Genomic DNA, 26,355 nt, shown 5'->3' on the forward strand with positions numbered 1-26,355 from the left:
ACCAAAGGATATCAATGAATGGGATTGGATCAATAATTGAGCATATATCATCATCAGCCTCCTACCAGCGCAGCATGCCTAATTCTTACATACTTCTGACGTCATCACATAAAAAACTAGCATACATTGAAGAAAAATAAGTTGGAGTAATATTTATTTAAATTGTACAAAGTAGCGCCTATATATCAAAACTTTCGACTTTATACAAGAACGTGATAATATTTTTTAAGTACATAGTTCCTTTTCTTAGGTAATACGAGGTCGTCGGTAGAACATAAACGATTGCCATCTGACCTTTAAAAGCGGCTGAAGCGTACCAGAAGCGTACATTACTTAGATTAATCACCTTACCCCGACACCGATTACCACCCGATTATTGCTATGATTTGCTTTCTTTGATAATGTAAGTTTTAAGTCACGCTAACAGCCTGTCTGCAATCGCGGCTATCTAGCGAGGTTAAGCATTAGGTCAAACCTTATCTTACTAATCACAACACTATCTTTTACTTCTAACACAGCAGTAAATATTGAGATGCTTTTTCTAATGTATATTACATCTTTATTTATATAGAAGCAATTTACATGGCGGTTTTACTAAACTAATAACCAATAAAAATTTAAAAAGCTCGTCCAGATCACAACACCGTGGAATGCTGGTAAGAGTAATTGAAGCGAATATCTATTGGAGCACCTCGGAGACAAGCCCGCAAGACGACGCGTGTCGTGACAGCAAATATTCCGTCACGGCACGTGTCGTCATGGTGTCTTGCTACTTTTAGGCCACCGCACTCTACTTTTGTGTAGCGCTTATACTATATACTTCGTTGCTACATATTTTATTTTTTCTTTAATTAAGTAGATAAATACGCAGTAGATACATACTACAGTGAAAAACACGGTCTAATTCTCATATTTTTTTAAATAATGTTTTTATCAAGACGTTCTTTGTAAAATACTTATAATACAAGTAGTTTGATATTGAGTAAAGGCTCCACTCCAAATATCGCAGGCGTTGCTAAAGAGCGTCGCTTAATTAGAAGGACAATTGATGTCTGTGCTCGAAAAGTGCTAATTCAAGTTCTTAGTATCGAAAATTTTAATATTATTTCATATTGATAATCACATCTAACTGTCCTTGTTATATAACATGACGTATTTCAAAATATTATTCGCCCCAGAATCATGTAAACTAACGTAAGTGACGCGATAATTGACGGTAAAAAAATCAATAATCAATATACCCTTCCCATAAGAAGGTTGTAAAAGAAATCTACGTTCGTTCGTGCTTCGTTATTTTACAAGTTAGATATGTAGAATATGAACAAGATATTTAGAAGATAAATGTTATAAATGCCATTGGAATTGTAAGTAAATCAACTGTTTTTTGTACGTCACTACTTAGATAGACATCCATATTTATTTTCTGTTATATTATGTTCGGGTGTAACTTTTTCACATGAACCGACAAAGATGATTTTTATATTGATTTTTAGTATAACACTATAATTAATAGGACATATAAATGATATTTATATTCGAGATTGATAAACATTTATTTAAATGATATATTTACCCAAATATTTAAACCCATTTTTTTAATATACCATTTTCACGACTCCCTTCGTCGCATGTCAGACGAAGAAAATGTATTTCCATCGTTTTATGTGAAGAATATAAAGTGGTTGGGAATAATTTTATTACCAAGTAGTATTAAGTTATATTTTAAGCTTGGCAATTTATTTATATCCCTGTCAACACATTTCAACTCCGTCAAGTCCGTCTTTCTATAAAAGAGAGATAAAAATAATAAGCTTTATTTACACAAATATAACAGGCAAGGGGAACCAATATCTAAAAAACTTCTGTGTCCTTTGTGGATTTGCAGAATCGATTTACAAAACAGAAAAGGTTTATGAGATTGAAAATAATTAATGTTCAATTCTTCACGATACCAAATATATATAAAATACATGCAAATAAATAAGATACCGATCTATTAAAGAATTTTGCTAATTATATATTGTAATTTAATTTGAAAAAAACTTATTTCATTAAATTCATTGTTTCTTAGACAATATTGACGTAGAACAAAACAATCATCTCGTCGCCTCTCCATGCTTACATATTTTAAACTACGCAACTGATTTTAATGCGGTTTCCATTGATAAATAGATAGATACAATAGAAAGGTTTATATGTCATATATATATCTATACTTATAATAGAGAATAGTCGAGATTTTCAATTTTCATATCCCATAAGACTAAAAGTTTTTTTTAATTACGAATGTTGCATGAGACTCTTATATTAAAACACATTATAAAGGAACATATTGATGGAAATTCAGTAGAAAAATTTGCGATCTACGATAACTCATATTAAGTTTCCAAGTATCCGTTATAGTATTGGCAGCGTTCGCTTATTCAATTAGATCTCCGACTACAATGACTAATAAGCTGTCTCAAAAAACATTGGCAACATAAAAACATACTCTAGTTTCTATGTCCGACGTGTAACAATAACCTATTATTATTTGTAAGCTTCATATCAATCGGAGCATTTAGCGTAAATCCAGGAAGATCCAAATTAATCCAAAACGAAGTAGATAGTCTACGAAAAGCAGATAGGTAACTTGCATTTTATAATATTATGCTTGTCATGGAAAAGTTTAATCGAATAGCCGTTGATAATCAATTCTAGGTCTTGAGGTTTTACATTTCGAGTTCAATATTGAATATCTGCACGCTTGTAAGCTGTATGCTTAGTTGGAGGGTGAAGAGATTGGTAATATTAGTAAAACCAATATTATAAGCAGCGGTTTTACAGGTATTCATTGTTTTTATAATCTGTATTGTTATTTAGATATTAATCAGTTAAAAGGTCTCGAATATAAAACGGTCCATTAGAAATTGTGCCCGGTTTCAGCACGGGTGCAATACTGATATTAAACATACTACAGAATGTCATTATATACAAAGTTCATAACTTTTTGTCATTAGACAAAACAAGCCTCTTGTACCTGCATTTTAAATCTTTAATATTATCGAAAATATTTTTTTTTAATGTCATTCTATACCATATTGATGTATTTAAGGTACTTAATTGGATATGGGTTAATGCTGTATTGCTTAAAATCGCTTTGAAAAAAAATATAACGTTTTCTCGTAAAAGCCAAAGGATAAAAAAATGGTTATTGTGAGTTATCCCTAAGAGATACACATAAACCATCACGAACTTTTTGAAGACCTTTTTAAGGTGTATAATACTGTTGTACATTATTTTGATCTATCTCGTAGGGTTCAGACAGCGTTTGCAATGTAAACGCAAAAAATATGTTTATTTACGACATCACTTTAGAAACCTCTAAAAATATCAGCGTTTCTCTACAATATTGTGAATTTATTAAATAAGACACTTTTTATTTTTACAATATTAATTTTGAATCAGCGATTAAAAACACCGCTTCAAATTATTTTGTGAAATTTAAAAGATCTAAGCATACAGGGACAAGCAAACAGCAGTAAACGACTTTGTATTATATTATGTAAACTTAAGTAAGGAACGAAACGAAGAGAATTATAATTATAATTGTAACAGCTTTATTTACTGCGAGTCGGGAAGCGTTTCATTAAAGACACGAATGAGCACAAGAGTTTAGTCTGACAGTAAAGTATCCTGTGGTTAAGATAATAGCGCGAAAGGGCATTGATTAAAGTTTATTTTATACTAAAAATGTTTTATTTTACATTTTTTAATTAACTTCATTTGTTAGGGTATGCGTCCAATCTTCCGGCTGAATTTTTTAAACCAGTTCAACCAAACTGATTGAACTGAATTTTACACACATTTTTGAAGCTTGTAACAATACAAACTGGTGTGTATATTTTTATTGTTTGAGGACAGTTATGAAACAAACGCTTGTTATTAAAAAGTTTTTTTTTACATATACTTATGAATATTTTGGTGACCATTTTGTTGTAGGCGGTTTGTATGGGCTCGAAACATGAGTTGACTAATTGACAGTAAATTTGTGTTCTTAATTACTGGTATTTTCTATTGATAATTAAGGAAATTGATTAGGCATAAAAAAACATCATTTTGCAGCAGAGCGTATTATATTAAATATAATATAATAGTAAATAAATGTTGTATACAAATATTTATGCATACAACGTTTATTTAAATTGTATAACTATACATGTACTAGAAATAAATAACTTATAGTCAATATAGGCTTAATCTATATCCGAACTCTTTGTCACTGTGACTATAATATTAAATATAAATGCAATAAGAATATAGCGTTCATTTATTAATAAATAATTATTCATTGTCAACGTGCCCAGTAGTATTTCATTTATTGGCTGCAACTTTGATTTAGTACACTTTGGATCGTACTAATATTATTAAAGACAATTATAGAAAAAATAGTATTACTTATTTGATCATTACTCAAAATGGTGGAGGTGCTTTTAATTGATTTTCGTGTTTGAAAGGAAGCAACTATAATAATACGCGGGTGCTGTCTTACGCCTAAAATAATCATTAATGTACAATAAATACCACACAAGGGAGGACAGCAAACAATAAAAGCGGAATTAAAAATAATTATTATAATAAGCAAAATTTAATTTATAACTATCATGTCTGTGGTCAATATTATCATCAAATAATTCATTGATTGACTATTGAATGGATAGGACAATATTGACTGACCTTAATAAGAGGTAAATTGACGTCTTGATATATATTCAACTATCTGTAATAGATTACAAGGACTATATTGCTATTTTATTAGATTTTACCTACTAATTGTAGCAACGACGTGTACAAGTAGATGCATGTACACTTTGTAAAGGAATGCAATGAAAAGTAACTCAATTGACAAATTATGAAATGTAAATTATGCTTTTATGAAAATAATATCGACAACTGGCAACAAATTATCAATACATGTAATGTGTTACTTAAATTACTTACTTAGGTTTGAAATACAATATAGTTATTAGCATTGACCACTGGGTCAGTCGTCCCTGACCCACTCGGTCAGACTTCATTGACACAGTAGCGAGAGCTATCGTTTGAAAACGAGCCCGGGCAAGGAGGCCTGCCTCGAGGCCCGTACCCGGCTTGACTCATGGCTAAGCAGGAGGAACCAACTCTATATATAGTATAGCTTCTCAATCAATCACTATCGTTCAGAATGGTAATAGAATGCTAGTAGCATTTTCTTGTTGAAATTGTAATTATAAATAAATTCATGGCTGTCTGATAAACCATTGCATTATGTTATAAAAATATGCACAGAGTAAAAACAATTTTAATTTAAACAAGAATAAATTTTACACAAATTAAACATTGTCATATATAAATCTAAAAATAAAAGGACAAACTTTCATACCGTAACAAGCGTATGAGTTCACTGGCTCTCGATAAGAGAAATTCAAGGCTTGATGGGTCCCTCAATATGAGTTTCGCACTCCATTTCAAGATTAAGTTAAGTCACCCTTCGGAAACTTTACCAAAATATTACTCAGATTATATTAGAACAAAGCCGAAACCAAGCGAGATTTCATTTAATAATTCCGCATAGTTCTGAGTCAATACGTTTCTGTAATATAGCAAAGTCAAAATACTTTGTTTTTTTTAGTCTTTTTTAAGTTATTTTACTCGTAATTCCTGAGAAAAAACAAGAATTATAATATTAATTTAATAATTTAAAGAAAAAGAAGAGTTTGCATATAATTATATAATTCATTTATGAAATATTTTTGTATATAATAAAAAACTGGAATTTTCCTTTGTATAAGCACATTGCATTCAAATAAACCTCCACAGCATATATGTACATATGTATAATACGCGTAGAGTATGTTCTAAATTTCAAAATGTGATTTGGGTAAACAACTCAAGCATATTGTAAAGTTCAAATATATATTGAATACTATATTATATAGATAATTTCTAACAGTTATATATCTGTTTATTGTAATAGAATTAAAGCAGTGAGAATTCCATTTCCTGTGCAATGTGCGCGTTCATGAGATTCTATTCAAGTTGACCAACATTTATTGTTCTATAACATATGGAAATTAATCAAAATGCTTTACATTTAGCAGTATCATTATATACAATAAAACTACGTAATGGATTTTGATGCGGTTCTTTTTAATAAGTAGAGTGATCCGAGAGGAAAGTTTTTGTGTATAATACACAGACAATAAAAAATCCGTAGTATATTTAGCATCAGCAAAGCCCCCGTGCGAAGCCCGGACGAGACACTAGTAACATTTTTGTAGTCTATATTATTATACAGGATTAAATGCATACATATTTATTTCCATATTTTCCAATTTTATACTTTTTTATATTTAATATTAATAAGTAAATGAAAATATTATTAATACAAGAATTTTAACCTGCAATCTTTCAGTAATCTAAAATAAATGTATTTATTTTTTTATCCAACTAAATATTAAAGTTGTTGTAAAGTGTACGGATCCCCATAAATCGTAGAGCTATTGGGTCTTTTTGTAAAGGTTTCATAAGTAAAACCTATAGAATATACGAAATAAATGTTAAATAAAAATTGAATGCATATTCATTTTGAACTTTGATGCAAGGAGATCGCACGTAATATAACGATAAGATACTTTTTATGATTTATAACTTCGTAATAATTTAAATAAGAAACCAGAATGAAATACTAAAACACCCAGAGGGTTTTTAAGATAATGCTCTTATACTTTTCAGTATCAAAAAGTAATACAAAGAAATATCCCAAGAAAAAGAATAAGAAAGCGGTTGGTTTCAGTAAAAATTCAATTCAACAATCACAGTGGCTATTTACTGGCTGTAAACATATTTCTTCAAAGGATATAGTTTACTTAGAAGATCTTTTCTATCTATTAGTTCTATTTTTATTTTTTTATCTTATTGTTATATTTTGTGTAGAATAATAAACAGCGTGGCGTGTCTCGGATTGAAAACGGTTATTGTTGTTATTACTAAAGTAGATAATAGATCGTTTTTCGTTTTCATTGCTTTTAAATATAAATTTCAATAAAGTTCGTTTTATATGAAATCTGAATTATCTTTTGTACGAAAATAAATTCAACATTCATTAATCGGTTTCACTTCCCTGAGCGCATTGTATCAATTTCATATTCTCCTCTTGATTACTCGTATTCTTTTCACTTACCTGAAAAAATAAAAAGAAACAAATTAATTTCAGTTAATTAAAACCTGTTAATGTAAAACTGTTCTCTTAGCACAAGAAGTTGGTTCTCCTACTTTAACCACTTGCAAGTTATGCCACCTCGCTATTTCAATACCGGCTGGTGTACTAATACACTTGGGGCCGACTTTCATCAGTACATGCAGGTTTCGTCACATATTTTTCCTTCGCTACCAAGCTCGAAATAAATCGAATAGAATACATAGATCTAAACTTAGAGGTTGCCCGGGCTTGAATTCAGAAATTTCATTTAAGATTGACGTGTTACATATGCCAGTGGGCCTATTTAGCACATTTATGCGAGCATTATATACAAAATTAAAACACCTCAGCTGATATTGAATTATCTAAAATTATCAGTGGTGAAAGATATGATATTCATATAAAAATGTTGTAATAAAAATATTTAATTGAAATTGACAGTAAATATTTCGAAAGTTCAAATATTGGACAACGATGTTATAAAATATTATGAAAGCAAAGTAATTTAATTGAATGTTGCGTCGCATAATGTTGATTTTCTCCAACTTTCTTTAATATAATTTTATGAGAGCCGTTAAATTTTTGTCACTCCTTTCGCTATAAAATGTTTTCGTGATTATAGAAATATTTTTAAATATATTTGATGGACCGAAATTTCAGGTATTATATATCAAATTGATTTATAATGAAATGATGCAGTAATAAAATAAACAATAATAAAAACTTCGGTGATAAAATAATCATATCATTTTACTGTTATAGTAATATCATTCAGATATACCATATATAGCTAACCACATTGCATTTTCCGTCCCGATATTCGAGTCAGTATTATACGATGAAAGTAGAGTTTACTCAAAATAAAAGTTATATTAAGATTTCTTTTAAGATCACTTTTTATTCCTAGTAATTTCAGATATAAAAAGTCCACATAACATGGTATTCAACGCAGCAGTAAATTAAGTGGAGCATGTTCTTAATCAAAGTAGTCTGTGTAAAATAGTGGTTTTTTAAAGTACTTGTATTTTTGGCTTGACCTGGTTTTATAAGTGTCTATTTCGTGCGTGTATTTTTAAAATATTGTCAAGTTATTTCGATTTTTGTTCCATTATCATTCTCTAAGTCATGAAAGTCAGTGTTTGATATTTCTCTTCCTAATATTCTTTTTATAATATTTTATTCAAAAACGGTTATAGATATAAGTACATTCTTTTAGAATATTAAAACAGAATATATATAATACTTAGTACTACATACAGAAGTTTCACTCCTTTGATCTTGAAGAAAGCCGCCATTTTATACGCGTAAACGTCGGCAAAAGCATTTTCTATGCCAGTATTAATTGTACCTTGATGCCACACAGAGCATTTTGTTTTTTAACCGTGCGTCGTCAAATGAGAAGATTGTCACTGACAGTAAAATATAACGCCTTAATAATAAAATAACGATATATCAATTCTAACTCAAGATAAATGAGTTTGTTTATTATTTTACTTTTAAATGTTAACTACTCAGCTATTTAAGAATTTTACGATATTCGATGGAATATAGCATATACTTTGTCAGAGGACAAAAAAGTGTTTCTAACTACTAATATGTATTAATAGTATTGTGGCAAATAGCATGATCAAAAATAAAATGTTTGTCAAAAACAATAGATTAAAGAAAAAATGTCACTGTTACTAAACTTTTTGGGTCTAGAATATAGGAGTGTATAATAAACTTGCACTTCAACTCGACTTGCTTGTAGGTAGGCATGCAGGTTCCAGAAAAAATAGGTACGAGAGCTAAAATATTCATGAATCTCTCAGTCCCATCACACACAGCGCTCCGAGGAGAGCATTTATAACTATAGCCCTAAAATGTATGCCTAAAACAACAATGATTCATTCGAATGGGCCTATATGGGCTTGTTCATAATTAATTTAATATATGTATAAAGCCGTGAAATTGTAAATACTGTTGGATTAAAAAAAACTGTCGAAAGATTGTTAACGTTTATCCAACTTACAATAAAACATGTACAATTTCAATGGTCATAATATTTCGGTTAAGTTAGAGTTTTTATAAAGTTGCCTGTAAATTACCCACTGCTGGGCTAAGGCCTCCTATTCCATTAAGGAGAGGGTTTGGATCATATTCCACCACGCTGTTCCAATGCGGGTTGGTGGAATGCACATGTGGCAGAATTTCGATGAAATTAGACACATGCAGGTTTCCTCACGATGTTTTCCTTCACCGCCGAGAAAGAGATGAATTATAAACACAAATTAAGCACACATATATAGTAGTGCTTGCCTTGGTTTGAACCCGAAATCATCGGTTAAGATGCACGCGTTCTGACCACTGGGCCATCACAGCTCTTTTTTTTTATAATTTAAGTAAAATTTACTTCGATAGTTTATAACCTATCGAAAAATAATGCGTTAAATTGTAAGCAATCCATTACGGTTCAATACATTCTTGTGACGGTTCACAATCTCGCAAAATAGATTATAATCTATCGATATTTACAATAATTCTACAGTGACATATAAAACTTAAGTCTAGTGCTAGAACTGTGGTGTATATAATATAACGTGTATTGCGTTTTCCTAACAAGACCTATAAATGTAAAAGCGCCATCAGTATTTTTCCATTTTCTTGACTACTGAGCTTTACTCATAGCCAATGGTTCAAGTATTGTTCAGTGAAGTACATAGATTTTACGAAAGGTATATTTAATCAATGCAGAAGTTTATTATCCTTTCGTTTTTAACTCTATAATGTTTTTGAATTTTATTTTATTTCATCACTTGGTTATGCGCAAGTAAATTAGTATCATCCAATTACATACTCTAATGGCCACCATCAATCATAAGCATCGTTGTGTTCTGGTTTGAAGGGTAAATGAGCCAATATCGCAACAGGCACAAGTAAGATTATATAAGACAGTGGCGCAATTTCTATGGGCGGTGGTGACCATGACTCATTGGTGGCAGTGGTGGTGACCTATTTGTCCGTTCGCCTACCTATGTCATAAAAAATAATCTTACCAGTGGTAAAACTTTATTACATATGTCTCGTTGTTACAACCAACGATTATTTTACTATCAAAAAATTTTAACGCTTTGTTTTATTGTGTCCAATATAACGCGTGATTGGACTAGTATAACCACAGATGAAAAATTGACAATTTATACTAACAATACAAGCTAAGTGATTCCTAAAATATTTCCGTAAAAATTATACGGTGTAGCATCGTGTTATTTAAATGCAGTTTTTTTTCAATGTATGTATATTTGATACTGTTCCTAGTATTGCTTGTTTACATACTGAAGTAGTATCAACAATATACGCGACAGTTTTTCATATTCATTTCATTTTTCAATATTATTCAATCAACCAACTATTGAATCTGTGGTATTGACAGATTTTTTTGCACCCGAGAATTATAAACCATTAATAAAAAGAGTATGTTTTATAAATTGACTTACATACACAGAACAAAGGAGACTTCTAAAATAATACTATTCAATACGATTTTGTAGTTCTTCTTCAGCGGAAAAAATATTGTAGTGTTTGCATACATTGATCATTGTCTTACGTAAAAATTCTAAAATATTCAAATGTTGAATCCGTATCATGAATACATCGTGACGCAGAATAAAAAATTGTATCGTTATCAAAAGAATTGTGATGAATTTGTTATTAAAAACAAAAAACAATCATAGAAATGCCATTTTTTTCAGGATATTGGCACCACCCTTATCACGTATCCTATTTATCTTAGTTTCGGTTACATATGAATGGTATGAAAAAATATGATATCAAATAGAAAATGTCTTGCACATTGTTAGTAACACGAAACTTGATTCTGTAAATGACAGAAATGATATTTAAAAAACATGATCCAAGAGATATTTGTATGTATTAATAATATTATAATACGACCAATTGTAATCTATATCTTTAAAACATTAGTCAGAAAACTGATAATGTCATTAATTAGAACTGAAGTACTTCTTATAAGTACTATTTATTGATAGTATAATTGTAAATATTTATCTATTATTTACTATTATATAGCTCTACATATGTAACATAAACAAAAATACCCACCTGATGTCAATTTTAAAAACAGTAAATCTTAATTATAATTGAAAGTTAATATACCTAAACAACGTACTTATTTCGTCTAAATCGCCTTACACGCACTAAGCTAGAATGTTACTAACACTAATATATACGCTCATCGATATTATATATTAACAGAGACTTAATAATCTATGTATATTTGTGTTTTGCTCGCGTTGTTAATTTTTTTTAATTTAACTGGTATTTCGGTTTTTAATTCTTGATCATGTTACGGAAAGAGATTTTTAGATTAAACATGTCTGAGGTATTACGCCCGGGGCATTTTGCAGAGAACGTCTCTTTTGCACCGATATCAATAGAGTCAAATGTATATGTAGGATACGGTATTGTTACAAAATACGAAATTTAGCTTTTAATAAAATTTATTTTAGTTATAACTCGTCATTTTAATTTCTTATGTCAGTGATTTTAAAGTACTTATTTAGGTTTAATTATATGCTTCCAGTTAGTTTTCAGGCGGCAATTTCTGATACGTACGACCAAATTTCTCTAGAGGCCTCGGGATATATTCACGAATAACTAAATAACCTCTATTCTGTTGGGTTAAAGTTATTAAATTACGAATAATATTTAAATTTAATAACTGTTTTTAAATTAAATTGTTAATAATCTACAAGTCTTTCTTAATGTGTTTGTATTTTGTTACTTACTATTAATAAAATACAAACTCATTGAGAATAATCTCATTAAAAATATAATTGTGATAATTTTATTTCACGTATAATTAAAATATATATAGAAAAGGTTTTAACTCCTCAAATGTACTCTTAAATAATTGGCTAACCTGAGTAATGCTTCGCTCAGCCGGGGATAGAGGTATTACACTGAGAAATGGCTCTGCAATTATGGAGCAAGAGGGATGAAATTCAATGGCGTAGGTATATACATTATATGCTGAATTAAACGCTTATGAACAAGAACATTCTTAGTTTTACATTATTTATGAATGAAGGTTTAAGTCAAGAGTCGAGATAATTTCTTAAAGAATAATTACGTAGAAGTATCTAAATCCATTTCTTATGAAATTTTAAGAAAAATCTGTCGTCCGAGTGAAAAAGTTGAAGAAGGTCAAACACAAAATATATAAACTTTGGATCTGTAATATAAGTAAATATTTATCCGCTATTAAATATTCGAAGTTTAATCTACTATTATGTACGAAAGCAGATTGGCGAATATTGATTTCTCGGGATTTGCTCTGTCATATGTTGTTTCTCACGACGTTTTCTCCATTTTCAGTGATGGAACGATTTCAAAACTTCTATTTCAGAACATTTAAAAAACTCAGTAGGTTTAGATTCTTTTCCGCGATCTTAGATGAAGATTTTCAATTAACTTATTACATCGTACTATATAGTAGTTTTGTAACAAAAATTTTGTAATCGTTAATTCAAGTACAATTATAATGTACTCGTAAGTAACTACCCCATCTGTTTGATCCCGTAGTCAAAACAATCTCAGTGGCAGATAAGGGTTTGATTGTTGGACAGTGTATACTTTCTCATGCCTCGGAAAACACGTTAAGCTATTGATCCTACGCTTGTACTGGCTCCCTTCATTTCGCTGGATCATTATTAGAGACAGGAAATATAAAGTTCAATGGTGTATGTTGTGTACTGGTGGTGTATTCTGTACAGTTATCTAGTTTCCGTTGAGAATACCAATGTAAGTAGATATCATCATCAATTGATAATATTATGAGTAAGAAAACCGAGGAACCATTAAAGTTTATTAATCTCTAGTAATCAAATGAATCAAAAATCGCATACGCATTTTAATTAGGTGTCGATTAGTATAATGTACTGGCAGTACCAGTTTCTTTTTTATTAATTTAGGGGTTATAAATTACGGCGTCGAAAAAGTTAATCAAAAATCCTGTGACGGTGTTTTATTTTACATGAAAATCGATTCTGCGCTTGTTTAAATTTTATGTGATTCTTTTTAGTTTAGGAAATTGACCATCATGATAATATCATTTAAACTGTGATACTTGACGGGATCGTAGTTATTTATGCTATTTTCTGAGTTGTTAGAACAACATATATATCATTTTTATATTTGGATTTTACTTTTTTAGTATCGATTTTAATTTAATTATTATCTAATACTGACGACGAAATCGCAAATAACATCTTGCCCTACATTTGAAGTAATTTGAATTTGGATCAGATAGATGAATAAATAATGTTTTAGCCGCTTCTGATCTACCAACATTAGTTTAAAAGCGTCATGACATAAAATCGTTTGATTTCAAGCAAACGCAAATTGCTTCATAATTTACTAATTTTATGTATACGATACATTAAAATATGTATATATCTTTTATTTAAGAGTTGAGATGGCCCAGTGGTTAGAACGCGTGCATCTTAACCGATGATTGCGGGTTCAAACCCAGGCAAGCACCGCTGTTTCATGTGCTTAATTTGTCTTTATAATTGATCTCGTGCTGTGTGAAGGAAAACATTGTGAGGAAACCTGCATGTGACAAATTTCATAGAAATTGTGCCACATGTGCATTCCACCAACCCGCATTGGAACAGCGTGGCGGAATATGTTCCAAACCTTCTCCTCAAAGGGAGAGGAGGCCTTTAGCCCAGCAGTGGGAATTCACAGGCTGTTGTTGTTGTTGTTGATTTATTTAAATAAAGCGAGATTTAAAAATAAGCACTTTTGACAGCAATGAGTTGATTATATAAATGTTGTTTTTAAAACCTGTGGCGTTAAGAGTTATTATCAAAGTCTTTATTCTATCTTTTTTGCTGTGGCAACCCTAAAATTCAAAAATGGATTTATTCTTCTAAAATTAAAATCAAATATAAGCAATTTTGCTTTATACCCGCTCTCAATTCTAATAAACATATTTCCCTTTTATGAATGAGTGTTTCCATAATTTACGAATATGAAAATGCCCTTATGAAATTCATTATAATAACCACGTCCGCTTTTAATAGAATTATTAACCTATAACCTATGCTATAGCTCTGTAAATAGATTAATCGGAGCAGCTTGTCTGGAGATATAGTTATCGGAGAACACTATGAGATAAAATGTCAAACATACAAGGTTGTTTCAATTTTTTTAATTATACATAATATGTACGTAAGTAGGTACTGTATTACATAAATGTATTACTGACTCTCGCTTGTTTTAGCATCTATAATTTAAATTATATTTTAAAATTGTACACTGTTATTCTTTATTTGTTTATATTAATTAATAAAAAATGTATTTTTTTTAATTTATTGAATTTGGAGATGAAGATATTAAAAAAGAATTTAAGTCAGAGTTGTGTGGCACAATTTTTTTTTATTCAGCATCTGAGACAGGCAGTTTATTATCACTAAAATATAGTATTTTAATAAATTTATCCCATTATTCTCGCCATTACGAAAAAATCAATTCGATATTTCTAACTTAGGTTCCCAATCTCGCTCAACAAAAAAGCAATCAACCAAATGAAGGAATATTTTTAACTCAATATTTTTATAACGAGCTCGAACTTTAAATTAAAATCTTTGTACACACGATTTAAATTTTGATTTTAAGTAAAATCTACGACGGCTGATTTTCACGTGAACTGAAATATATGCATGAAAATATAAAATTACTTATTCGTGTATGTGGTTTGGATATTTTACATTAAAAAATATAATATATTTGGTACAGTACTCATAGTCGTATGTATATTGATGTATAGTAATTTTGAGTATATGTGTGTTATGACAAAAATACACACGTACAAAAACTAATGTTACATGTCTAAACAATTACGACATACCTTACGGTACTATTTCTGTTGCACAAACGAGTATATTTCAGTATTTACTAGTGAACAACTGTGCAAACAAGAAGCTATGATCTCCTATACGTATACATCACAGAATTTGTCGTATGACTAATGTATTCATAACATTCACTGTATAGTTATTTTATAGGACAATTTGCTTAATATGATGAAGATACAAGTCACTTGGTTTCTCACGAACTATAAACACAATTGAAACTCTGTGATGCTTGTCAAGATTTGCATCCATATTACTTAACTTTCGTGACTTCTGCGATCTTCTGTTCATTGGGCCATTTGGCTATCTAAAATGTATAAAGATTATCATATCATAAATAACGAGAAGAGAAATAAAGATCTAGTACTTTGTTAATTTTCCGATCCCATATAATCCGAGCGTGTTACAGCCCTTCTTTTGTATCGTAGTTATAAGTTAAAAGCTTAGTTTAGAGATTTTATAATACTCTTATTTTAATAAATAAAATAATGTATACTTTATAAAATTTGGATAGTTCATTATCTATATTTCGACGTTACTCGTTGAGAGATAACTCATAATTTAATAAAAAAGCATTGATGCTTCATGTTGAAATAAACTAAAAACTGGATAGTCTGCGAACAAAGGCCTCACTGGGCTCATTGAAAAAAAAAATATAAAATTATTTTAAGATATTATTTTCTATCCAATTTGTTTGTACACAAAACAGCAGAAACATAAACGAAATCTGAAGTTCACAAACAAACCAGAAAACTGGTACTTTAGTTTTTGAACAAACTGAGGCAATACGAACTTTGCTTTCAACTGTGAAAAATAGAGTACTACTTTGAGTAATCAAATATGTATGTAGTTTAGTATAACTAAGTATGTTATGAACATAAAATGATAATGTTCTCCTGACCGATGTGGGACACAGGGACTTCTTAAGCTGGGGACTAGCTAACTGCGCACGAAATATATTTAACAGCGCACTAGTATTTATAAACAGAGATACACTTACTATATCCTCACTCTTATAAATCAATGTATCGTAGACACGACACGATCGGATCGTTCAGGCGTAAAACAAACGGCTTTACGTGCTTTCTAGGGCATGGTATTGTAAACACTAGGCGCTAGGCGGTATTGTAAAGCCTTCATACTCCGTACCGTTACTGAGAGTATCTTGAATGAAAAACAATTCGGATTTGGACCAATCCCTAAGCCCGCATTCGTCTTAGCTATCCGAAGAAGCAATAGACATCAAATATATATAAATAAATATGAGACAACATCACATACATTACTCTGATCCCAATGTAAGTAGCTGAAGCACTTGTGTTATGGAAATCAGAAGTAACGACGGTATCACAAACACCCAGACCCAAGACAACATAGAAAACTAATAGTAATCTACATCGACTCGGCCAGGAATCGAACCCGGGACCTCAGAGTGGCGTACCCATCAAAACCGGTGTACACACCACTCGACCATGGAGGTCATCTCTCATCTCATATATGCTAAAATTAATTAAATTTATTTTGATAATTATGTATCTGAAATTATATTCGCTTATATTTGAAACATTGATAAATTGATAAAATGATTAACATTAATCAGCGACTATCTAGCAGAGGAAGAGATATATAAATAGCCAAATATCAATCACGTTACAAGTATTTATGTTAGCATGTTACAAATCAAAATTGAGTTACAGATAAGAAGATTGATTCATTAGATATGCGTGTGTTTACTGTATTATTGCCGTTATTACACATATAGCAAGATATGATATATCAGACATTATTAACACTTCAGCGAGAAATGACTGTCGTTGCCTCCAGCTGAAAATCACCACAGAAATCGATTGTGAAATCTCGTATGAAAGCGATAAGTGATATTGACTACAATAATATTTTGTAATACTTAAATGTTTTATAAAGATCAAATTAATGTGCCGTGAATCTATATTCAATATAAGACTACAAACCACGTGAGTTTTTAAAGAATAGAATTGTTGGAACAAATGTATTATAATGTTAAAAACATATGTCCGTAATGATTTTCGTGAAAATAAAGTCGCATAAAGATACGGATATGAGCCATATAGATACGGTGTTTTGACCATCAACGTTGAACCCTTTTATTTTTCGAGATAAAACCTCACAGAAGTCGACCAATTTTAAAATTCACCATAATATCGATAGCGCTTTTAAACGATATTTATAATCGCGAAGGAAAAATATAAATAAGGTGTATTAAGTAGTCATCAAGATCAAGAGATCTCATTTAATTAACTCATAAAAAGATTACTTTAGTCAAACAAAAGTTTGAAGAGAAGTAATCACTACCTGATACAATCGAATTCTATTTTTGTTTCGTATTTTGTTTCGCGTGAGCATTGCGAAGAAAGCTATTTATAATGCAGTGAAAGATTCCTTTGACTGATCACTTATGATCTACAATGAAAGCATATTTGGAGAAGTTCCAACTTTCTGCCTTACGAACATTTAATGCAAGGACAATTTTAGAATTGTTTTGCAGTGTCTCTTGCTTAAAAAAATATATCGATAATTTTGACCTCATTTTCATCACCGCTCCTCTTACTTTACGATGACAGAAATAACCCTAACAAAATATAAATCTCTAAAGTAACATGTAAATAAAAATGAATCTTGTGTATTCAAGTAATTTATGATGTTCAGTAAAATGTCTGAGAAAAAATAAATAATATGGTTTTGTTTGATGTTGTCTCATTAAATCGAAGGTAAAAACAAGTTCAATGAAATGAATCAGTCTTGTTTCGACATAAGTTTATATATCGTAGTTTTAGTATTGACGCAAATTGAGCTAGTCACGTGCTATTCTAGAAAATATTACCATTTGGTTTGTATAATTACAGTTTATTTCTACTTTAATTACCGCGTCCGCTCGAAAGTTCTTTTTAACAACAAAATCTCGATCTGTACTAACTACATGCCAAAATACCAGCAGTCGTACTGTTACTGTAGAAACAAGCTATTTTTAAAATAACAATGAATATAAATTAAAATATAAGCAAAGTAAAATAGCACCTTTCAAAAAATACATCTGAGCCATCGGAGTCACTGCGGGGTAGAATTAATTTCGGAAGAACCATTCCTTTCTTTCGTCTCCCCCGAATACCGGATGGAATGGGCCATTGTAACTCAGCTGATGCCATTGGACTATGCGGACTTAAAATTGTTAAGCGGCGGTCTGGAGGCGGTAAGCTCAGTTGTTGTAATGCCCGTCGTTCGGTACTCGCAAAAAGCCCTCTCCGTTTTTCAGCTGAGTTACCCATGTCTTCACCCGATAATGCTCTCCGTGCTGGCGCGCCCCGCGTCTCTCTAACATCACGTTCGCTTGCTGTTAAAAATGAACTCCGGTGAACACGAACGGACGTACATGAGCTCGCAGGGCGCGCCGGCGAAGTGTCTTTGCTGGGCCGAAGGCTTTCCATCGATCGAGCTGTTTCGACCCGGGCAGCGGCCAAATATTGGCCACTCGTAACTGTTTTTTGAGCTACCTCACATTCTTCCTGGCTAGAACTTGAAGTGCCGCTTCGTGAAAATGTACTCGCTTTTGACACAAAACTTCTATCACTATATTGAGCTGTTGAGATACTCGACATTGTATTAACGTCAGTCGACTCGGATGACACTTGCTGTCGAACGAATCCTTCCTCAAGAGAGGAATGGACAATGCGAGCGTTTAAAGAGCTAAAAGCTGCGAGTTTGGGTCTACGGCCCTTTCGCTCATCGTCTTCCTCCTCCATTTTGAAATATAACAAACTATACCATATAAGGATGAAACTGATTTGAAAACACACACAACACTTTAATAAACCATTTTTCTTTTAAATATATTTATTGCATGTATTACAAATTTAAACTTAATTTTATATAGATAATATATAGTAAGGAACACTGGAAACAGTCTTTATCACTTTTTGAGAACACCTCACGCACATTCAAAGGACACCTGAAACAAATTGATGAAAGTTTAACATAAATGTTAAAATGAATCATAATTCAAGTAGTATTCTGAATGAAGGATAAAGGATCAGAAATATAATTTACAGGGATATCATGTATCTCGAACAACCTTTGTAGTCCTCAGATATTTTTAGATGTTTAATTTGAGGACTTATTTTTTTTTAATATGCGTCTAATCGCTTTGGGTAATTTGTTAGATTTTTTTTTTTAAATTTAATAAATTATATTATTACGTCATTTAATTGGCAGGCTTGGAGTCAAGTGCTAATTGCCCAGCTTCATTCGCGCAGTCCGTTAGGGCTTTCACTTGTGCTGCATTCAGTCCAGTTGCCTTAACTTTAACGTCAGCGCTTCTAGAATGTTCCTTGCTTTCACTGCTAGACTCAACTCTCTTCGTAGTTTCATTTCCGTATTGATCAATAAAAGTTTCCTCCTCAAATTCTTCCTCGTAACTTTCCTGGTAGTGCTCACGGAACTCTTGCCTAGCTTGGATTGTTACTTTTTCAGTTGTTTGTTTTTGTTGGATTAATTCATCCATGGTTTTCTTAACGAGTTGCTGACCAGCTTCCAGAGTCTTGCTTTCAGACATTGTAGTAAATTGATGTTTTCAAATAGGTGAAGTAAAGCCTAGAATAAAAGGAAATGCTTTATGTAGAATTCAATGTTTCACTAACTAGCTTTCACAAATTCTTAACAAACACTTTTTACGGGTTAAGAATTTTGAAACGTTAAAAACGGTGGGCCTAAAATATGAGAATTTGTAATTTAATTGAAATTAATAGTAGCAGTTGGCGTGAGGCCAGGGGCGTTTGGACGGCATTAAAATTTGCTTTGTTAGAATTTTCAGGACAGGCCTGTTGCTGTAGAATTTAACAAATAATAATTTGTCCATACTAAACAGTAAGCGACTCTTAAATTATAATTATAGTTAATCTTCATTGACTTGCAATAGAAATTTGAACATACGGGTTATCCATTAAATTTTAAATGTTGATAAATAATTTTTATCTACAAATTTTATTTGCACAAAAAATACATCTTGATATTTCATGCTATTTTATCTTGAGTAAACTTGATTTATGACGTTAAAAATGTATAAGGTATGTCTAATATGCTATTTATTTATTAGTAAAAAAAAAAATACTGTTAGCAATGAAATGTTGAACGCCCATTAAATTCAAATAAAATGTTATAGTTCGAGAGGGAAAAAGATAAATAAATGTTATTTAGACTTAAAATATTATTACCTTTTAAACAGAACAACTTTTCACGACACGCACAATTCGTTGAATATAATATATTTTTTCCTTAAATTATTTATCTATTGTCTGAGAAGTTGCTTTAGTCGAGACTGGGAGTAAACTGACGAGCGCGAATCGTTTTGTTTCGTCCGGAGCTTTGCGTGGGCGGTGATAGGTATGTAGCCATGCGTCTGCGCCTGTGACTTGGCCAAAATACCACATTTATTCCCTCGCAATTATTCCAAATTAATTAATTCTCATTTTGACATCCATTGCAATAATTTGTGAGATGTTTTACGAGGAAATATTAATTAAATTGACCTTGATTTCTTAGATTTATAGTCACAATAAAACATTATGTCGTTAAATATTGACTATTTTAGTTGGATTCAAAATAATATTACTTGATCACGTACTTTGTAGATTAAGGTAAATTATGAATTCAGTGAAATAAAGGTCTTATAGATAAGTACATTCAAAATAAAATATTACATTTCGTACATTTAAATTTAAATATAAACAGTAAACATCCAAAAAAGACCTTTTGAAACAAGACAAATACACAAGTAGTGCACTGTCCGGGGCTGGAAATAGACGGTATGCGTCAGGAGACGGAGAAACACGATCGATGACTCTCCACGATCGTGAAGGCGATAAACATGAGTAATAATCATTGCCAAAGCTTTCCTCTGACTCAGCGGGCCAGCCACGAATTATCATCATGATTTCTAGATACTACGTTTACTTAGAAAATAAATAAACAATATTTTGGTATTTATACTTTTTCGTAATGGTTATAGCTTATAGATGGTCTACAGCTAGGTACAACAACAACAACAACAGCCTGTAAATTCCCACTGCTGGGCTAAAGGCCTCCTCTCCCTTTGAGGAGAAGGTTTGGAACTTATTCCACCACGCTGTTCCAATGCGGGTTGGTGGAATAGAATAAGCTAGGTACATTTGTAGTTTAATCTGTTACGTAGGTTTCAATACAAGTATTGTAGATACACGTATGGCAGAACACATATGTAATACACATGCAAGTTTCTTAACGATGTTTTCCTTTGTCGTCGAGTGGGAAGTTGAATTATAAACTCAAACTATTTATTTTACTACACATTCCCAATCTTCCTTCAACATCCATTGACTCAGCTCAGCTCAATTACATTAAGTAGCAACGTTTATATATTTCACGGTCATAAAGATATTTTTTAATTCAAGATCAAGTTAATCTTGTAGATGTTCTTTCTACACATACTTTGATAACACAACTTAATATAATATTTTCACAGTCGAGCATGATACCAGTTATAATAACGTATTTATAATAAGAATAAATAATTAGTTTTTATGACGTAAAGACGTTTTTATAGGACTTTGAATAAGGTTAAAATATAAAAAACGTACGTAAGTACACCTTTGTTATAGCTTTATATAGTGTTTTTAAAAGATTTTAAATATGCGTAGTATTATGAATGAAATACAATGTATACCATACTCACACGAAACATAGACATAACGTTAGTAAAATATACGAAATTCATATTTGAACCTATTAAATATTTAAACTCCCCAAGCACGATACTGAAACCAAATTTTCGCTACACCTTACTCGGCTTGTCGGTAAAACCTTGTAAAAGAAATTAGGAAAATTGAACAATATTTCCTTTACGACCTCCTATCTGTTATAATTATTATGGACTAATAAACAACAATAGCATTCTATAGACGAAAGGCAGGTCAAAACGTAGCGAACAAGCTGGGGACTAAACTTCGTAGCAGGCTATATTGATTTTGGAACGGATTACAGGGAATTCGAACGGACTTTTACAGTGTGTTAGATAATTTATCACGTTGAATTAGTGGTTTTTGAAATTGTATTTTAACCATTTAAATATTCATTAGAACAAAACTATATAAAATTTTATACATTACAAAAAATAAAATTCAGAAAATATCGTTAATCAAATATGAAAGTACTCGTTAATAGGTCAGTGCCTAGTTGACCTAATTACGCTAACGTTATAAATAACTAATGCGATGGGGATTTAATGGGGAAAACCCCATACAAAATTTCATATTATTAAAAAAAAAACAACTTGACAGCCACAACGACTATCATAAATATATTAACTTTATTGATAGTGTCATAAATTTATTAACATTTTATTTGTAGAAACTTTTAATAAATTATAATCACCGTGTTCCATTTTCAATGAAAATGTATTATGCACTTATATCAGGATCCGCATTCAATCGTATCAACTGTCATATTTAACAAATTTGGATATTTATAAGTTAATAATACGATTGAAATTACTCTTCACATGTGATTGTATTATTTATTTAGCTTAATTTAAGTAACGTGATATAAGAAATTACTATACTGTGAGTTGTAACCATAAACGTCAACCAATCTGGCTAACTAAAGGCAAGTATGTGAAGCGGGAACTACGACAGGCGACACGGGTGTAGCGCTGTGGTCGGTGGGTATTTAGTTAACGAGATGCACTTAGTTTCAGTATCAACTATAGTACATGAAACAGGCTAACACAATATAATTTTAATACCTTTAAACCACAACATTCTGCGTATATTCTATATAGTATCGTTTGACTAATAAAGACAAATAAATCTTATCATAACTTCTCGCATATACAACAACTCTAAATTGACACAAACAAGAAATCTAAATTGTTGCATTATAAATAAATTTAAAATTTCGATAGAATACAATCAATAAATCAAACAACAGTCATTGGTTTAATCTTGCCAACATTCCAAGCGGTCATGATTTATACACTAACTAATATTATTTCTTATTTGTATATAGTTAAGGCTAATAAATAAAGTTTCTCATACTAATGTCATTGTTGTCTATATGAACTGTTGCAATGTTGAAACAAATGTTGACAGTTGTGTTACGATCCAAGGTAATCGAAGCACTATTTATGGGCAATAGAGCTTATCTTAAGGGATACACATGTTATTACGTCCGAAAAGATTTTATAACCCGATCCATCCTTTTTACATTTATGGCACACGGGTGTTAAACCAAGTTCGGATTTTACACTTACGTAATATGTCTGGGAAGTTTTGATTTCTAAAATGTATAAAATATGAACATATACAATGTATGTATATGAATGTGAATGGTTCGAAAAGGAGGTCATCTTATATACACACGTTTTATGTATTATATATGTAAGAATAAGAATAACGATTACGTGTATGTTTGATAAAGCGCACCATTAAACTAGAATTATATTAAATTACACTTAAATTATCACAAGTATTTAGATTTAGGTAGGGCTTTGTGCAAGCCCGCCTGGGTAGGTACTCTACTACATCAGTTATTCTACCGCCAAATAACAGTACTTAGTATTGTTGTGTTCCGGTTTGTAGTGTGAGTGAGCCAGTGTAACTACAGGCGCAAGGGACATAACATCTTAGTTCCCAAGGTTGGTGGCACATTTACGATGTAAGGAATAGTTAATATTTCTTACAGCTTCATTGCCTATGGGTGATGGTGACCACTTACCATCAGGTGGCCTATAAGCTCGTCCGCCAACTTATACCATAAAAAAATACATTCTAGAAATTCAAATTGTTTTATCGTAATTCGATAACTTTGTTTTTGCAAACTTTTTCTATTTAACCCATAAACATACAGAACCGCAAATAGCGTGTTTTAAATCTACTTTTCTTTATTAAAAATAGGTGTTTATTATGGTTGCATGTTTGCACCTAATTCCTTTCCTTGTTAAGCTACTGACTTGAAAATATAACGATACTTAGTAATACGTTTTTAGATATCTGAGTATTATATTATATTTTTTTTTTATAATGAGCCTTTATATTACTTGGTGGATAAGACATATCTAAAATGAATGCTATACTTGCTACTTTTCTGTACTTATTGGTCGAAATGGAATATAGTAGAAAATGAAAGTAAAACTTCAATTACTGTTCTCAACAAATACATTGTACTTTGTATAGTTAATATACCTACACGAAGTATCTATAACACTAAATGTGTATGTTTTAGGGAGGTGAACGTCGTCGAGAACTTTTTAAAATCTTTTACATCATCCTAAAAGTTTTAGTATATCCCTTTAAATTGCTAGCAATCGACGCGAAAACCCTCGGGCGTTAGATTTTATCTGCAACGTATTTGAATGATAAATATATCTTACTTTTTTCTTAATTTAATGGTATCATTGAATAAACAGATAATTTATAAAATAAGAGTTTTGACGATAAGTTTTATATTTTTACATAGTTCGTAGACTCGTATAGAAGAGGTTATTTATACCGTGTCATAAAATTAATGCGGCTTCACGTGTATTGTTTAATTATAGTAATTTTATTTTAATCGATACATAAAATTTTAACACGAGTCGTTTTAATGAAATTACAAACTCGTAAACACGGATACAATATTGTGTAAATGGTTAACAAATTTGAATATTCACCACATATTATCCATCGCGCGAGAATTTTTTATACCACTATAAGATAAAGTTTTACTAATATTTAATTTTTTAAATAATTATTGTATTAAATGTTATAAAAACTAACACAATATAACACATGAACCTTTTCCGTTGTTGTATGAACAAACGTCAAAAAAGTGGTTCAATTTACTTCTAATGTAAAAAAACCTTTTCGTATCTGTAGAACTATATATAATACACATCCGCTGTTAACTTTTTATTCACCTACACTTATAGTTTTTTAAGTGCTGCGATCCCCACGGACCAAGTTTGTCTATATTTGTTATAGCTACGCCAGCATTTGCTGAAAAAGTAGACCTCGCCTTAAGCTAGCATGATGTTAAACTTGATATAAAGTGGATTAGTAGTTTTGTGTTATTTATACCTTTTCCGTGCTGACTTATAAAAGGTTTCTTTGCATATATTCTGGAAGCTTATATTAGTTGATTATATTGATCAATATAATCTTATATTTCAAATTTATGCTAACTCATCTATACATGTTAAAAAATTGGAGTGTTTGTTTGTAATATTAAAATAACTGTCTTTTACTAAATGTATAGATATGTATACTCGGTATATTTACCAACAAAATAGTTTTATTATAATTTTTGTCTGTCTGTCTGTCTGTCTGTCTGTTCCGGTTAATCTGTGTAACGGCTGGACAGATTGACAGACTTTCATTGGCAAGTTGCGGTCAAATCTAATATCTTATTATAATTGTGAAATTGTTTATTACGTTTTCACGTAACTATATAACCTATAGTATTATTTATTAATTTTTGTTTTATTTTTGGCGTCGGTAGACGATAGGCGAATGGTAAGAGGTCACCACTGCTCATAACATTGGCGCCGTTTGAAATTTTAATCATTTCTTTCATAACTAATATTCCTCTAACTTTTTTTGGGAACTGAGATGTTATGTCTTTTGTATATTATTGCTTGGCGGTTGAATATATGGTGAGTGGTTGAAATCTACCCAGACAAGTTTGCGCAAAGGCCTAAAACCAAGTACAATCATCTTATAATTTTGCATACACGTTTTATCTATATGCTACAAGTATAGAAATAAATGTGCTATGATTACAAATGTCTGATATGATATACATATATTCTATCTCGTTATTTTTATCCAATCATATTTAATTTTAGATATTACGTATTATCGTGATAGCGCAATATTTATTTAATAAAAAGATATATAGATAAATAATCTTAAGCTTCTGGCCTTTCACAAAGATTTTATGTAATACAAGAAGAAGACGTTGTAAGTATTAGACATCTTAATATATATACATATTTCTTATATATAATCAAAATATACTTTATTCAAGTAGGTTATAAGTTTTTATTCCAAGAAATGTGAATTTATGAATCGGCTATACTAAAATTATTCAAGGAATTTTATTATAGAAACAGAACAGCTTACAATATATAGCACATTTTACACACTACTGAACTTGCTATTAATTATAACTTAAACT

The 26,355-nt window shown here is 30.8% G+C and overlaps 1 protein-coding gene across 5 annotated transcripts in view; it reads right to left on the reverse strand.

The window, feature by feature from the left end:
- Positions 1-26,355, reverse strand: part of LOC124530283 (cAMP-specific 3',5'-cyclic phosphodiesterase-like) — a 155,233-nt gene that overhangs the window by 87,449 nt on the left and 41,429 nt on the right. For 3 of the 5 annotated variants that reach the window (XM_047104361.1, XM_047104360.1, XM_047104358.1), the window contains exons 1-2: positions 19,368-19,661; positions 18,193-19,120 (exon numbers count right to left, since the gene is read on the reverse strand). The exons of 1 other annotated variant lie outside the window; for it this stretch is intronic. In XM_047104361.1, coding sequence (XP_046960317.1) covers positions 18,193-18,914 — 722 coding nt within the window. In that variant the 5' untranslated portion in view covers positions 18,915-19,120; positions 19,368-19,661. Of the gene's footprint in view, positions 1-18,192; positions 19,121-19,367; positions 19,662-26,355 lie in introns of those variants that run through there. One more of the 5 variants, XM_047104359.1, reaches the window with a different exon arrangement.

The sequence above is a fragment of the Vanessa cardui genome, chromosome 6 (genome assembly GCF_905220365.1).
Source record: "Vanessa cardui chromosome 6, ilVanCard2.1, whole genome shotgun sequence".
Lineage (NCBI taxonomy): Eukaryota > Metazoa > Arthropoda > Insecta > Lepidoptera > Nymphalidae > Vanessa > Vanessa cardui.